The 16,641-nt window shown below is 48.1% G+C and overlaps 1 protein-coding gene across 1 annotated transcript in view; it reads right to left on the reverse strand.

Annotated features, from left to right (window-relative positions):
* Positions 1-16,641, reverse strand: part of SNTA1 (syntrophin alpha 1) — a 32,329-nt gene that overhangs the window by 703 nt on the left and 14,985 nt on the right. Inside the window, exons 3-7 of the mRNA XM_059705889.1 lie at positions 7,748-7,952; positions 4,151-4,358; positions 3,884-4,014; positions 1,738-1,934; positions 11-198 (exon numbers count right to left, since the gene is read on the reverse strand). Coding sequence (XP_059561872.1) covers positions 11-198; positions 1,738-1,934; positions 3,884-4,014; positions 4,151-4,358; positions 7,748-7,952 — 929 coding nt within the window. The remainder of the gene's footprint in view (positions 1-10; positions 199-1,737; positions 1,935-3,883; positions 4,015-4,150; positions 4,359-7,747; positions 7,953-16,641) is intronic.

Below are 16,641 nucleotides of genomic sequence, written 5' to 3' on the forward strand. Positions count from 1 at the left end.
CTCCACTCACAATCTCTCCTTCAGCACCCCCGAAGTCCAGGAACAGGAGACTGGCACCATCGTCCGAGGACATCTGCAGCTTCTCAAAGGGCTGTCGGAGCAGCACAGCTTGGGCCGCACCTGGCTCAGCTGCCCACAGTGTGAAGCCCTTGTCAATGTGCACAGAGAGGTTGCAGGGACGGCCGTTCCACGTGCAGGCTGCAGGGAGGGCACATGGGCATGGGGAGGGTGTGTGGAATGGGCAGAGCTGGCCCTCAGAGACCACAAGCCTACCTCCAACCCCAACTGGCAGCTCCAAAAGTGGGGCTTGAATACCGCCAGGGATGGGAGGCTCACTACTTGTCATGCCATCTGTATACCCACCCTACACAGAGACACCCCTACCCTAACATAAGAAAGGTGGGCCCTAGCCAGTTTGGCTCAGTGGATAGAGCATCGGCCTGTGGACTGAAAGGTCCCGGGGTTCGATTCCAGTCAAGGCACATGCCCAGGTTGCAGGCTTGATTCCCAGTGTGGGCCGTGCAGGAGGCAGGCGATCAATGATTCTCTCATCATTGATGTTTCTCTCTCTCTTTCTCTCTCCCTCTCCCTTCCTCTCTGAAGAGAAAGAAAGAAAGAGAGAGAGAGAGAGAGAGAGAGAGAGAGAGAGAGAGAAAGAAAGAAAGAAAGAAAGAAAGAAAGAAAGAAAGAAAGAAAGAAAGAAAGAAAGAAAGAAAGAAAGACTCACAGAAAAATTATACCCCACTTCTAGTCCCACTTCCAGTAGCACCAAAAGTGGAAAGTGGGAGTTTAAACTCTGCATGGACAGGAGGCTCACTTCCTAAAAAGGCATCAGCAGACCCACCAACATGGCCCTTGGAGGCCTTAGAACAGGGGTGGGCAAACTTTTTGACTCGAGGGCCACAATGGGTTCTTAAACTGGACCGGAGGGCCGGAACAAAAGCATGGATGGAGTGTTTGTGTGAACTAATATAAATTCAAAGTAAACATCATTACATAAAAGGGTACGGGTTTTTTTTGTTTTTTTTTTAGTTTTATTCATTTCAAACGGGCTGGATCCGGCCCGCAGGCCGTAGTTTGCCCACGGCTGCCTTAGAAACGTGTAGAATTGCTCAGTCAAATGTGAATTTCAGGTAAAGAATGGATAATTTGGACATTCTTATACTTAAAAAAATATTTATCTATAATTCAAATTTAAGTGTGTATCCTTTATTCTGGCAACCCTATTCCAAATGCCATCTCTCAAATTCTCATCAGCAGACTCACAAAGCCTCGGGGAAGGAAAACCCTGGCGGGGGAGGGGGGGGGAGTCTCAACTACCGGCCAGGGCACCTGCATGCCCAAAACAGAGGGCCCTCAAAGACCCCGAACCCTATGTTCCACCCACCGCAAATACCCTAAAGAAAGAAGCTTGAGCCCTGGCCAGTGCGCTCAGTAGTTAGAGCATCGGCCCCAAGCACCAAAGGTTCCACACCCAGCCCCCGTCAGGGCATGTGCGGGAGGCAACCAATCAATGTGTCTCTCTCACACCGATCTCTCTCTCTCTCATTCTCTCTCTCTCTCTCCCTCACTCCCCACCCCTGTACCTTCCACTTTCCACTCTCTAAAAAAAATCAATGGGAGAAATATCCTCGGGTGAGGATTAACAAACAAACAAACAAAAAAGAAGCGAGCTTGAGTGTCTCTGGGGATAAGAGACTCACTACCAAAGTGGCGCTCTCAGACCACCCTACCCACCTGTAGACACCTCCTGCACACCCTCAGCGGCCCGGTGACAGCCATCCACCAGCTGGCGGGTCCAGGCAGCCAGCTCCTGTGGTGACTCCACGCTGAACAGGTGAGTGTCCACACCGTGGCGTGTGCCCGTGCGCAGGGCAAAGGAGAGCTCTGCGTCGTAGGGCACCGAGCCCTTGGAAGGGCCTGAGTGCACCAGCCTGGGGCACAGGAGGGGGAGGGCAGAGGGCTAAGCATGAGGCCTCGGGCAGCAGGGAAATAGCTCTTGGCCAAGAGGGAAGTCCTGGGAACGGACCCTGTGACTCCTTCCCCACCTAATGGGGGGACAGGACTTCCAGACCAGCACTGACTGACTTATAGGAGATCATCTTCTGCCACCCTCCTCCTTGCTCTCAGCTCCAGCTACACCAGTGTCTTCAAACACACCAAGCACACTCCTGCCTCAGCACCTTTACACATGCTGTTCCCACTGCCCAGTCCGTTCTTCCCTGATTATCTACATTGTTCATCCCTCACTTCCTTCATATCTTTACTCAAATGTCATCTCTGTTTCCGTTGGTTTTTTATTGTCCTTTTCACTAGAATATCACCTAGGGTACAAATTTTTAACTAATTTGTTCACCACTATTTTCCCAGCAACTAAAACAATGCCTGTCATGGGTCACAGCCTAGCCCAGGTGACAAGGGCCCAAAACCTACTTGACTCCCACTTGCTGTGTAATCTCGAGCAGCTCACTGCCCCTCTCTGGGCAACAGACTTCAGAGTTCTGGGCTGTAGCCCTCTTTGCTCTTCACCCTATACCCTCTCTCTTGGAGCTTCAGATTCCCCTTGGAGCTTCTGGTGATACCTAGTCCCCCACTTTCCAGCCCTGAGCTACAGACCCACAAGTCCCCAAGCTTCCTACCCAAGCTCCCTACACATCCCCCACACACTCTGGACTCAACTTAGCCTCTTGCTCCAATCCCCTCCTTTTATCTTCCCACCCCTAGTCCCACTGTCTGCTCAGACACCAGCTCCAAGCCTCCCGTTCATCTGGACACCTCCCTCACCCTCCCCATCTGGCAAGTACTAACCAGGGTTAATTTTACCACCCATGTGTTTTTCAATGCAAATGTGGCCTTTCTTCTCCATCTGCTGCCTCTACCCACTCTCTCTCCTGTAGGACTGCAGCAGCCTTCCAGCTTCCATCCTGCCTCTCAGGTGCGTTTTCCACCTGACAGCTACAGGGGTTCTTTTAAAACACAACCCGGGTCACCTCAACCCAGGCTAAAACTCTTCAACTCTGCCACAACTCCTCTGACAAAGCTAACATTTCTTAACTGGCAACAGAGGCTCTGCAAAATCAGGCCCTGCCAACTCTCTGTCTCATTTCTCTCCATTTCCTGCATAGATTCTACACACTGGTTATATATAGCACACTCATAACTCCACGAGCACACGATAGCCCTTATGCTTCTGAACATTTGACTATGTTGTTCTCTATGAGATGCTCTCCCCCTTTCTTCAACAGCAAATGTCTTCTCATCTGTCGAAGTCCAGCTCAAATGTCACCTCCTGCCTGAAGCCTTCCCCCACCAGGCCAGGTAATTCTGCAATTCTGCATTGTAAAGGCTGTTCCCCACCAGACCTGGTGCTCCCTGAGGGCAGAGACCAGTGGTCGGCAAACTCATTAATCAACAGAGCCAAATATCAACAGTACAACGATTGAAATTCCTTTTGAGAGCCAAATTTTTTAAACTTAAACTATATAGGTAGGTACATTGTTATTAACTTAATTAGGGTACTCCTAAGGCTTAGGAAGAGCCACACTCAAGGGGCCAAAGAGCCACGTGTGGCTCGTGAGCCGCAGTTTGCCAACCACGGGCATAGACTATTGGGGTCAGCTCCCTGTCCCCCAAACCATGCAGCACAAGGTTGGACAGAGTAGGTGTCAATGAATGAGTGACTTGTGGGACTTCACATCCTTCTATTTTAAGCCCCCATTCTACAGATGAGGAAATTAAGACCCAGACAGGGTAGAGACTAGCTTCAGACCACCGGGGGAATACCTCAGGGCAAAGTAGGGCTAAAGTCCCCAACTTCTGAGGCCCGTCTAAAGCATCATCCCCCCGAGCTCTGGGTGATGCTCTCCTGCCTGCCTGTGGGTACCTGGTGGTGATGAGTGGGGCAGTCCGGGCTGGCCGGCTCAGGGCCTCACGGGTCTGGGGGAGACAGCTGTAGAGGAGCAGCTCCTTTTCAGTCAGCAGGGCCAAGGTGGGTGCTGTGCCCCCATTGGGCAGCTGCAGAAGACAAGGCAGAGTGAAGAGGGGCAGGGAGGGGGGAGGTCAGAGGGCCAAGGTGGGGAGACAATGGGAATGGGGTCAGCTCCAGGGGAGGGGAGTAGAGGGAAGGATAGGTCCCTGGCCCAGCAGGCACCTGCTCTGTCAGCCAGCCGATCTGCTTGATGTCCTGGCTCCCAGCTGTGCTGGTAGCTGCCAGCAGTGCCTGCAGCTCGTCCTTGACCCAGGGCATTTGAGCATTGATTTGGGCTTGGATGGCAGCTGCCCACGACCTTGCACTAGCCTCCTCCATGGCCCTCAGGAAGAGGGTGTCTTGACCATCTGCCGAACAGATCTCCAGATACCTGCAGGCACAAATGAGGTGTCCACTCCTGCAGCTGACCAACCTGAGATCTGGCCCAAGAAACCCCATCTACCACAAAACCAGAAGAAACCACAGGGGTGTCCATGAAAGAATTAGAGCAACACTTGCTGCTGGGGATCCAGCCTTGTAACCTTGGGCAGCTCACTGCCCCTCTCTGGGCAACAGACTTCAGAGTTCTGGGCTGTAGCCCTTGCTGCTGGGGATCCAGCCTGTAACCCTGTAACAGACTGTGTTCCTGTTATTGAGGCCTCATGGGGTCTAGTGACAAGAGACCATTAGATACACACACATAGGCAAACGTACACATAGGCATACACCACAAATACACACACTCAAAATACATACGATAGGGGCCAAAATTATCACTGTGTGAGGATTCATTATCTTGCCCTTTTTTCCCTGGTTTCTAAGGAGGACTGTCTTGCTGAGTCAGCTCCCAGGTTCTCCTTTATGATGCAGTGATTAGGCCAAGCTGGTCTACATAAAAAGAGCTAGAGTAATGGAGTAGGGAAAAGGGAGGGAGATGAAAAGCCATGCAGGCAAGTGTTGGGGAAGGTTTTCAGGGAGGTACGCAGAGGAACAGTAACAGGGAGAGGGTTTTTAAATGTTTTGTGGGACATTAAAGATTCACTCCCCTTTGGCCTTTCTGTAACAGATAAGGTGGGACATAAACAAAATTATGGCTCTCACAACACCCACTCCAACCCCCTTTACCTTTGCCTTCCTCTACTGCAGAGCTAGAAAGCAAAATACTTTAATTCTCAGACTCCCTTGCAGCTAGGGCTGGCCATGTGATCCAGTTGTGACCAATAAGATATAGATAGAAATCCCTTCCTGAATGAAGGGTAACACTTTCCTGGATGTGGCAGTCTCTAAAGATGGCCTCCAACTAATCTATCCCTCCCTGTACACACAGTCCAAACTTCTCTCATCAAGAGGGGAAGTTTATTTCTCCTCTCCTTGACCTTATAACTGATTTAACAAATAAAATGTGGCAAAAGTGACATTTTAGCATACTCCCAAGCCACCATGAAATCCAACTACCCTGAGAGGGAGAACAAGATAGCCACCTAGAAAGGCCTTACAGAAAGAGGAATGCTCAGCCAGCCCCTCGCTGTTCCAACCATTCAGCCGAAGCAGCAGACATGTGAATAAAACAGACATCTTGGGCTTCCAGCCACGGCAGATACTGCATAGAGCAGAAGAACTTGCCAGTTGAGCCAGCCAGAGTTGTGAGAAATCATAAACCATTATCTCCTAAGACACTAAAATCTAAGATGCTTTGTTTATGCAGCAACAGAACAAAATACCAGGAGAAAAATTCCTTTCCCTTTTGCCTTCATCCTGTCAAGAATATGGACATCTGCTTGGAGGTGCAGCCACCATCTTGCCTCAAAGAAGAAGAAAACCCACAATAAAGATGACAGGAGAGCCCTAGACGGTTTGGCTCAGTGGATAGAGCATCGGCCTGTGGACTGGGGGGCGGGGGTGGGGGGTCCCTGGTTCGATTCCTGACAAGAGCACATGCCCAGGTTGCGAGCTCGATTCCCCACTAGGGGGCATGCAGGAGGCAGCCAATCAATGATTCTCTCATCATTCATGTTTCTATCTCTCCCTCTCCCTTCCGCTCTGAAATCAATAAAGAAATATATTTAATAATAATAAAAAAAAGATGACAGGAGAACCCAGCCATTGTGGGTCAGTGGTTGAGCACTGACCCAGGAAGCAAGAGGTCACAGTTTGATTCCTGGGCAGGGCACATGCCTGGGTTGCAGGCTCAGTCCTTGGTTGGGGACATGCAGGAGGCAGCCAATAGATGATGTTTCTCTCTCATCAATGTTTCTATCTCTCTATCCTTCTTCCTTCCTCTTTCTCTAAAAATCAATAAAAACATATATTTTTTTAAAAGATGGCAGGAAAAAAGCTGAAAACCTGATCCCTTGAGGGCATTCTTGAGCAGTGATAGAACCTAAATAAACAGCTAACCCTAGACTTTTTAAATATGTGGAAAAATAAATCTCTCATTTATTTAAGCCATTGCTTGTTAGGGTTTCTGATACTTGCAGCCCAATGTAACTCTAAGTAAAAGTAAAATATTATTCATTATATTTTAGTTAACAGACTGTGTTCCTTGGACTGGGATATAGTGCTGATATGGAACCCCAGTTACATTCAAGTTACACATGTAGTTACATATGCATGCACATGGTCAAGCACATATGAGTACATGCATATACACATATGAGTATTAACATAAACACACAACACATACATTAATCTACACCAATATCCTTGCAAATGCTCACATATACACACAAACACTTGTATTTACATGTCCTCTACACATGCACACACATAGAAATACATGCACACACATGCTTCAGGTAATGTCCAAGGTGGGCTGGAAACCATGATTAACCTAAGGTTCTATGAGTCTCAGAAAGGACTAATAACCCTCACCTTCACCTAACACAAAAGTCCCTTTGGTGGAACACCTGTAAGTGACCTGTGAATTACCACTTCTTGCCTCATGGGGGCAGGGTAGGGCTGGGTCATCAAGTAGGGCCAGAAGATTTGGATGCCAATATTGGGCATTTGACTGACATTGAACCTTAGCTATAACTCGGATCCACAGCACAACCTTTTTTGTCACTCCCAATGTATACACCACCCTCAATACCGCATACCCCACCTGATCAATATACACTCCACTCAACCACCACCATCACTCAGGCACCCATAGCTTCTAAAGCAGAGAGAGCTACCTGGAAAGAGGCAAGTTCCATCTCTTCCTGGTTGTGTGATTAACCTTGGGCAGTTTACTTCCTCTCTCTGTCCTCATCTATAAAATGGGGTGAAACAATAGGACTTTGTTCATAGGATCGCTGTGAGAACTAAATAATTTTGTTTGTGGTAAACACAATAATGTTGGCTGGTATCAACCTTATCATCAATGAACTGTTAAGGGCTGCTCAGATGTGAAGGTCGATGGCCCTGAAACAAGTATTACCAGACATCTCAGAATCGCAACAGAGTCGGTAGAGACTTGAGGGTATCACTGAGTCTGACAACCTTATTTCACAATGGGAAATCTAAAGGTCAGTGAGGAAAAGGGACTAGTTCAAGGAGAACCAGGACTGGAATCCCATTCAGGGCTCTCCATATTCAAAGTTCCTCCTCAGATGTGAACTGCCCGGAGGAAGAAGAGAAAAGCAAGCACACCCTCATCCCCATAACTTCACTCTTGCATCCAATCAACAAACATTTCTTAAGCACCTACCATGTTCAGGCATTGTATCTTTCCTTTGGCCCCACTACCTAACAACACCAGGGCATGACTGTCTGAGGTTCCCCCCACTCCAGGCTTACCTGGGCTCTGGATCACTGGGGGTACACCTTCTCGAGATATATGCCATCTTCAAGGACATGTGTTTGGCACCGTTGAAGTCTCGGGGTGGGGGACCAGGGGAGGAAGGCTGCCGCTGAAGGGGTGAGGCAGGAGGCGAGTCCCAGCCAACCGAGGTCCCGCTGGCAGAGTTCTTGAAATATGGTGAGACTTCCTTCATGTACTTGACTGGTCAGGGGACAGGTCAGCAGTTACCACTGTGACATGGGCTCCCATGCAGCACACATCACAATTTTCACTAATTCATTAAGACTTCAATTTATGACTAATGTCACTATCCTCCCCTAGGCTCAAGTCTCTGATTTTATGGTAGAAAATACTAGATGCATTCCATCATCTATTCTCTCATTTTTCCCCAGTTTATAGACACATGGCCACCTGGAAGATAGGCTACATTTCCCAGCCTCTTCTGCAGCTAGGTGTCACCATGTGACTAAGTTCTAACCAAGTAAGTAGAAGTGTTTGGACCTTTGGGATGACTGCTTAAAGGGAACAGACAACAGCTACAACAAGAGGGAAGTTAGGAGATGTGACTGCTCTGCCACTATCCCATTGTCTGCCTCTCTCTCTTCAGTCTTTTCATCTTCAGAAAAGAGGGGTTGAATGAGATAGTCATGTGGTAGAGGCTGCTAACTGTCCTCCAGTATAATGATAGCCTCCCAGCTTAAGATTTCATTTCCCAGTCTCCCTTGCAGCTATATAGGTGCTCATGTAATCAAGTCTGGCTGATACGGTCAGAGCAGAAGGGGTGTGTGTAGCAATCAAGTTCTGTCTATTAAAGAAAGGGAAAGATCCTTTCCCCCACTTCTTCCCCAACAGGGTTAAGTTGGCTAGAACAAAGGCTGGTGGAGCATTATCTTAACTATGAGTACATGAGCCACACTCTAAGGAAGGCTGACACTTTAAAGATGTCATGTCAGACTTGGATGTTACTAAGAAAGCAAGGAGCTTCTATTATATTTAAGCCATAGTATGTTATGAGTCTCTTATTATAGCAGCATAACTTGTACTATAACCAATATAGGTGCCTAAGGGCCCTCTTAGCTCTGAACAATCATCACTGAGTATAGTGGACACCTTAGAGAATAACATTGTCCAACAGAGCTCTCTGTGATTATGTAAATACTAGGGGCCCGGTGCACGAAATTCGTGCACTGGGTGTGTGTGGGGGGGAGTGTCCCTCAGCCCAGCCTGCCCCCTCTCACATACTGGGAGCCCTCAGGCGTTGACCCCCATCACCCTCCGATCGCCTGATCGGCCCCTTGCCCAGGCCTGACGCCTCTGACAGAGGTGTCAGGCTTGGACAGGGGACCCCCATCTCCCCCCGATCACTGGCTCTGGCCCCCGCCCAGGCCTGAGGTCTCTGGCCCAGGAATCATGCCTGGGCAGGGGACCCCCATCTCCCTCTGATCGCTTGCTCCACCCCCCGCCCAAGCCTGACGCCTCTGACCCAGGCTTCAGGCCTGGGCAAGGGGACCATCATATCCCCCCAATCCCCGGCTCCGCCCCCCACCCAGGCCTGATGCCTCGGCCAGAGGAGTTGACCCTCATCACCCTCCGATCACCAATCACCGGATCGGCCCCTTGACCAGGCCTGAGGCCTCTGGCCTAGGCGTCCGGCCCGGGCAGCGGGGACCCGCAGCTGCAGCGGCCCCGCGATCGTGGGCTCCGCTTTAGGCCCAGGCAAGGGGCCCCTAGCTCCCGGGACTGCCAGCTTCGACCGTGTCCAGCTCCCATCGCTGGCTCCACCCCTACTTCCTGCTATCACTGGCCAGGGCGGCAAAGGCGCCTGATTCTCCGATCATGGCTGGGGGGCAGGGCAAAGGCGGCCCCAGGGCTGCCTTTGCCCTGCCCCCCAGCTCTTAGCTCCCCCCTGGGTTTCCGATCACTGTCAGTGGCAGGGGGCTTCTTCCTGCTTTCCCTTTCGCCTCCCTGCATTGTGCCTACATATGCAAATTAACCGCCATCTTGTTGGCAGTTAACTGCCAATCTTAGTTGGCAGTTAACTGCCAATCTTAGTTGGCAGTTAACTGCCAATCATAGTTGGCAGTTAATTTGCATATAGCCCTGATTAGCCAATGAAAAGGGTATCGTCGTACGCCAATTACCATTTTTCTCTTTTATTAGATAGGATTCCCTCTCTCTCTATATATATACATTGTCCAATACAGTAGCACTAAACCACATGTGATTATTGAACATTTGAAATGTGGCTAGTACAAATGAGGAACTGCAGTTTTTATTTTATAAGTCAGATAAGGTCCCCGCCTTCACAGTGCTCTCAGCCTAATGGGAGCTCCACACAGACACAGGGAAGTGGGCATTTTATTTAATTGTAATTAATTTAAAATTAAATTCAAAAGTCACATGCAGCAAATGATGACCATATTAGACAGTACATCTTCATATTGCTAGAAGAGCAGCCCAGACCTACTCCTCTGCCCAACTGACCCATAAAGTCATGTTCTGACATGTGATCCTGCTTTCCTGGCTATGCTAGCTGGACCAGGGGTGACCATCCAACCCACTCTAGGCTACCCAGTTGAGACTGGTGTCTTGAATAGATTTGCTATGGAAGTCAACCACCTTTGGCTGTGGGGACAAAGAAGAGGAAAGCTGGTCTGCAGAGAGGTAAAATTAGTGGAGATGCATGTCAAGAAACAGAGGGAAACACCTGCTAATGTTCCAGTTTCTAATACTTGTTCATTAGAAAGTCAGGCTGCTATGTCAACAGAAGTTATGACATTTGCAACCAAAAGAGTCGTGATCAGGACCTGGATCTCATGCCTTTCTAGAAAAAGAAGATCTCATGAACACTGGCAGCTAAAAGTAAAAGGCAACATGATGACAGGGTTGATCTGAGAAGAGCTTTGTGGGAGTAGAGATTCAGAAACAAGTCAGTTTTCTTGAGCACCTGCTACGTGTCAGGTATTGGACTGGCCCTAGGTAGGACTGGAATGGTAAACATATGACACTTACACTACCACTTCTTTATCCCTTGCTCATGGAATATATCATTAATCAATACAGTGTTCTATGGCAGCCATTACCAATCAATTACGGTTGATTGGTAGTAAAACATTTTGGTCATTCTTGCTATATCATTTGTTGAAGTCTGGCTGCAAATAATAGAACATATGATAACAATGCCTTAAGCAATAAAGATATTTCTGATTTCACATAACAAGAAGTCTAGAGGAAGGCAATTTTAGGATTGGTTCAGTGGCTCAATGACACTGGATTCAGGGTAAACCTTTGTGCCATTCTCTTGGCCCTGCCATTCTCATGACCACAGAATGGCCACAGCTCAAGCAAGTCAACAACACCCAAAGCATAAAGGGAAGAGACAGGCAGAAAAGAGACTGTCTCCTAACACCTTCTTCTTATCAGAGAGGGAGATACTAGTATTTCCATGAAGCCTTATATCTCATTGATCCAAGTGGGGTGCAGGCCCACTTCTAGCGCAACTATTACCACGAGGAAATAGTTATGCCTGGCCAATGTGGCTCAGTAGTTGAACATCAACCTATGAACCAGGAGGCCACAAGTTCGATTCCAGGTCAGGGTACATGCCCAGGTTTCAGGCTCAATCCCCAGTGTGGAGCATGCAGAAGGCAGCCAATGGATGATTCTCTCTCATCATTGATACCTCTCTCTCTCTCTCTCTCTCTCTCTCTCTCTCTCTCTCTCTCTCTCTCCCTCTCTCTCTGTCTTCCTCTCAGAAATCAATTTAAAAAAAAAATTTTTAAGAGGGAATAGTCATGATTTAGACCAATCACAATTCAGCCTCTGGAAGTGAGCATATTTCCACCCAAAAAATCAGGCTTCTGTTAGCAAGAATGAAGGGGAAATGATTGAAGGCAAGCAACAGTGTCTGCCACATGTGCCCTGGCATCGGAACTATTCCCAATTCTCATGAGCAGCAGTCTCCTCACCTCTAAAATGAGCTACTAGGAAGATGGTGTATCAAGACTTATAACCACTACTCTCTCTTCCCCCAGCCAGGTGGTCCCCTCTACTGCCCTATGAAGGTACCCATCCGTTACCCCTTGAGCAGCCTTCCTTCCTCTCCCCTCAGCCATCTGGTTTGCTAGTCATCCGATGTACGCAGTCAAGGCCCAACCAGTATGTTCTTCCTGTGAGTGGGCAGACGAGATGGAGTGAAGAAGCAGTTCTTAGCCCAGATCCCTGGAAGAACCAGATAGGAAGCTAGTTCTGTCACAGGAGACTGCCCTTGGAGGCTCAGCTAGGACCCAAGGCAAACAGGGGTGAAAGTGAGGGGGAGTTAGAAACTTTACTGAGGTTGAAAGAGAAGTTTTTTTGAAAATAAGAGTAGGTTTTTGTGACAGAACTAAGCCTATGCCCAAAGTTTTGGGGACTAGGACTAAAAAGAACTCAGCATCATCATTATAGCAATGATTTACCCCAGAACTGAATGTTGGATTATGTCTCAAGGGACAATGGAAGGTGGGACAGCCTATATGACATTCAAGCCATCCCCCTGCTCTTTTCTCCTTGCCAACAGAACCCTTTCTATCTCTCTCTCTTCCTTCCTCTCTGAAATCAATAAAAATCTATTTTAAAAATAAATAAATAAATAAAAATTAAATTTTTTAAGTGCCCTCAGGTGAGGATCAATAATAATAATAATAATAATGTAAGAGGAATGACATTGTCTACCTTAGAGAGAGGTTAGAATTAAATGAGATTATGTAAAACATGTGGCACAGCCCTGGCCGGTTTGACTCAGTGGATAGAGCGTCGGCCTGTGGACTCAAGGGTCCCAGGTTCAATTCCAGTCAAGGGCATGTACCTTGGTTGCAGGCACATCCCCAGTAGGGGGTGTGCAGGAGGCAGCTGATCGATGTTTCTCTCTCATTGATGTTTCTAACTCTATCCTCCCTTTCTCTCTGTAAAAATCAATAAAATATATTTTTAAAAAATGTGGCACAAGTTAAGGACTCAAAAAATATGTTTCTTAGCTATCAGCCACCTCTGCCCACACTTCTGAGAACTCTATTGTTATTTTGTGCATTGGGGTTGTCTCTCCCACCAAAATGGAACTCCCAGAGAACAGAAACTGGGCTTGATTCGAACCCAGAGTCAGTTTCCATGAATGCCAGGGCAGGACACATTTGTTCACCAGGAGGGAGAAGGTGCCACACTCCAAGAGGTCCCAGCTCAGCTCAAACTCACCCCTCTAGGTAGCCTTCCCAGATGCTCACACTGGTTCCACCTCAGCCATCACTTCTGCAGTCCCCTAGATCCACTCTCCTGTGTCTGTGTGGAGATATGTCCCCCACCAGGATGGGAGTATTGTGAGGATAGGGACCTCATCTGACTCATCTCTGTGTCCCCAGAATGCAGCAGGGATCTCCTATCCTATGTGCTCCACAAATGAACATTTGTCAACTCCGAAGTCAGAAAAACTTCTAGAGCCCCTGCTCACCCAGGCCGTTCCAGACCTGGGTCCTCCTCCTCCTTTCCCACAAGAACAGGCTATAAATGGACAGCACACCAGCTGGCACTCAGTACAGGGCTTGGATTTCACAAACCAATGGCCTGCCCCAGGATGGGGGTGGGGTCGTGGGGGCCCCGGAGTGTGACCATAAATAGCCCAGCTCTGAGTCTTCCTCTCTGCTCTGATTTCTACCTGAGTCACCCAGCAAGCAGGGCCAGGTTGCCTAAAGGCGATGGCCTGGAAAGCTGAGGGCACGACCATGGCCCTGTGGCCAGCATTCTTGAGACTCCGAGGATAGACACAGTTGGTATCCACACCCACCCCAGCCAAGATCCTGGCCCAGAAGCCTGATAAAGCAGTGACACATGGGCCCTTCCTCTTCAGGGAAGCTGACAGATACAAACATGAGGTTCCATTCCCGAGGCCCCAAGTCCCATCTCTCCCAAGGAGAGAAGCCAGGGCCCCAAGGATCCAGGCTTCTCTAAAAACACAAGGAACAGATGCCTAGCCGGTTTGGCTCAGTGGATAGAGTGTCAACCTGTGGACTCAAGGGTCCCAGGTTCGATTCCGGTCAAGGGCACATGCCCAGGTTGTGGGCTCAATCCCCAGTGGGCAGTGTGCGGGAGGCAGCCAATCAATGATTCTCTCTCATCATTGATGTTTCTATCTCTCTCTCCCTCTTCCTTCCTCCCTGAAATTAATAAAAATATATTTAAAGCCCTAACCTGTTTGGCTCAGTGGATAGAGCATCGGCCTGCGGACTGAAGAGTCCCAGGTTCGATTCCGGTCAAGGGCATGTACCTTGGTTGCAGGCACATCCCCAGTAGGGGGTGTGCAGAAGGCAGCTGATCGATGTTTCTCTCTCATGGATGTTTCTAAACTCTCTATCCCTCTCCCTTCCTCTCTGTAAAAAATCAATAAAATATATTTAATATATATATTTAAAAATAAATAAATAAATAAATAAATAAATAAATAAAAACACAAGGAACAGATAAGGCAGGACCATTTGCCTGGCCCAGGGAGCAAAGAAAAGGAAATACATCTGCATTTGATCTTAGCCAAAAGGCTGAGAAGAGAAAGGGGATGCATCTGTTTTGGCTCAATACAGTATCCCCAGTATTTATCCCAGTGCTCAATAAATGTTTGGGACTGAACATCTTGGCATTGAGTCTTGGCTGAAGCCTATTCTCTTAGCTCAAGCTGTTCCTTATCTGTTCAGTAGGTGATCACTTACTTGCCCCCACCTGAAATTACATGATCTGTCCATTTGTTTACTAGTTAATGGCCTTTCTCCTCCAACCAAAATATCAGCCCTGTGAGGGCAGAGACCTGTTTTCTTGTTCATTAGGGTAGCCCCAGCATCTAGAGTAGTACCAACATATACCAAATAATCAGTAAATAAGAAATTTGTTGCCGAAACCGGTTTGGCTCAGTGGATAGAGCGTCGGCCTGAGGACTGAAAGGTCCCAGGTTCGATTCCAGTCAAGGGCATGTACCTGGGTTGTGGGCACATCCCCAGTAGGAGATGTGCAGGAGGCAGCTGATCGATGTTTCTCTCTCATCGATGTTTCTAACTCTCTATCTCTCTCCCTTCCTCTCTGTAAAAAAACAATAAAATATATTAAAAAAAATTTGTTAAATGAATGAATACTGACAGACCTGGGGCTTCTCAGCCTGAAGAGACATCAGATTGGGCTCTGGAGTGATATAGGCTTGGGTTTTACTTCCTTGCTCTGTGACCTTGGACAGCTGACTTGACTTTTGTAAGCCTCTATTTTCTCATCTTTATAATGGGAGCAAACTATATCTACTTCAAGCATATTGATATTCAACACCTGAAAGGCACTTCGCCCCGCCTGGCATGGAATAGATCTTCAATAAGTAATACAGTTATTCTTTCTGCTGCTGTTCTTAGTGTAACAGTATAAGGGGATGAGCACACAATGTGGTTACAGACAGACAAAGATTTTAATCCAGGCCCTGTCACTTGCTCTCTGGTCTTGGCAAGTCTCAAGGTCTCTCTGAGCCTGAGTTTCTCTGCCTAAATAATGGGCACTTGATACACCAGCTCTCTGAGTAAGGCACTATAAAGATTCATGTCAGGGCTGCCCACATTCCCACCCAGGATGGTATGGAGTGGACATGAGATTCCAACAGGCTCTGGAAGGGCTGACCTTTAAAGTCCTGCTGGTCTAGCAAGGCTGGACTATAAATAGTCCCCAGCCCCTGGCAGGCCCTGAAGCAGGATTGAACAACAGAGCCTAGGTTGCCACACTCTGAGCAAAAGAATCTCACCTCACCACACCCTTATGCAGCATAAGGGACACCATCTACCAAGATCCTAAAGGCATGTGAAAGCTTTGATCTAATAATATCCCTTGCAGGAGCCCTGCTTCAGATAAATGCTCATAAGTGCACAGAGGGGTCACAGCACCATTGTCTTTGGTCCAAGAGACTAGTGACAACTTGAATGTCCATGGGTAGAGGCTGCTAAATATAAGATATGAGCTTTCTGACTCAGTCTTTTTTTAAAACTTTATATTTTTTAATTTAGTTTTAGAGAGAGAGGAAGGGAAAGGGAGAGAAACATCAATGTGAAAGCAAAACATCGATAGGCTGCCTCTTGCACCAAGCCCGCAACCCAGTCATGTGCCCTGACCAGGAATCGAATCGACAACCTATCGGTGCACAGAACTGCCGGGAGCCGGTCCATCCTTGCTGTTTCAAGGGACCTGGCATATATGGCATACGGTTCTTAATATGTTTGCTCACCTTCTTGGCGCTGTGTTTTAACCAAGGTCACCTCTCCGAGAAAGGTTGAATCCCCAGGTAGGGATTTTCCCCTGAAGTTAGGGAGGGAATAAAACCCCTCAACTAAGTGCCAGGCGGGTAATTAATCCCTTTAACTACGAACAATCATGCTTAAACTACATAATCTTTTCTCCCTGGAATGGAGATAAGAAACGCCCTAACCTTTGTAATAGAGATTGATAGGATTGAATCAACTGGTATAAATACAGTTGTAACAAGACAGAAACACTCAGAACTCAGAACACAGAACTCAGGAGACAGAATTCAGAAGACAGCGCCTAGAGACGGGGGAGCTTCGCTGGAGAGAGCATGGCAAAAGATCCTGGACAGAAACTGGCCTCAGAACCTAGAGACAGAACCTAGCAAGAGAGCATGGCAGGGGATCCTGGACTGAACCTGACTGCGGAGATTGGCAGGAAGAGCCTGACTGGAACCTGGACACTGAACCTGACTGGAGAGCCTGGACAGAACCTGGCTGGAGAACCTAGCGAGGGAACATGGCTACAGAACCTCGCTGGAGATCCGAAGCAGAACCTCTCTGGAGATCCGGGCTAGAGATCCTGGCTAGGCTGCTGATCAACT

The sequence above is a fragment of the Myotis daubentonii genome, chromosome 8 (genome assembly GCF_963259705.1).
Source record: "Myotis daubentonii chromosome 8, mMyoDau2.1, whole genome shotgun sequence".
Taxonomy (NCBI): Eukaryota; Metazoa; Chordata; class Mammalia; order Chiroptera; family Vespertilionidae; genus Myotis; species Myotis daubentonii.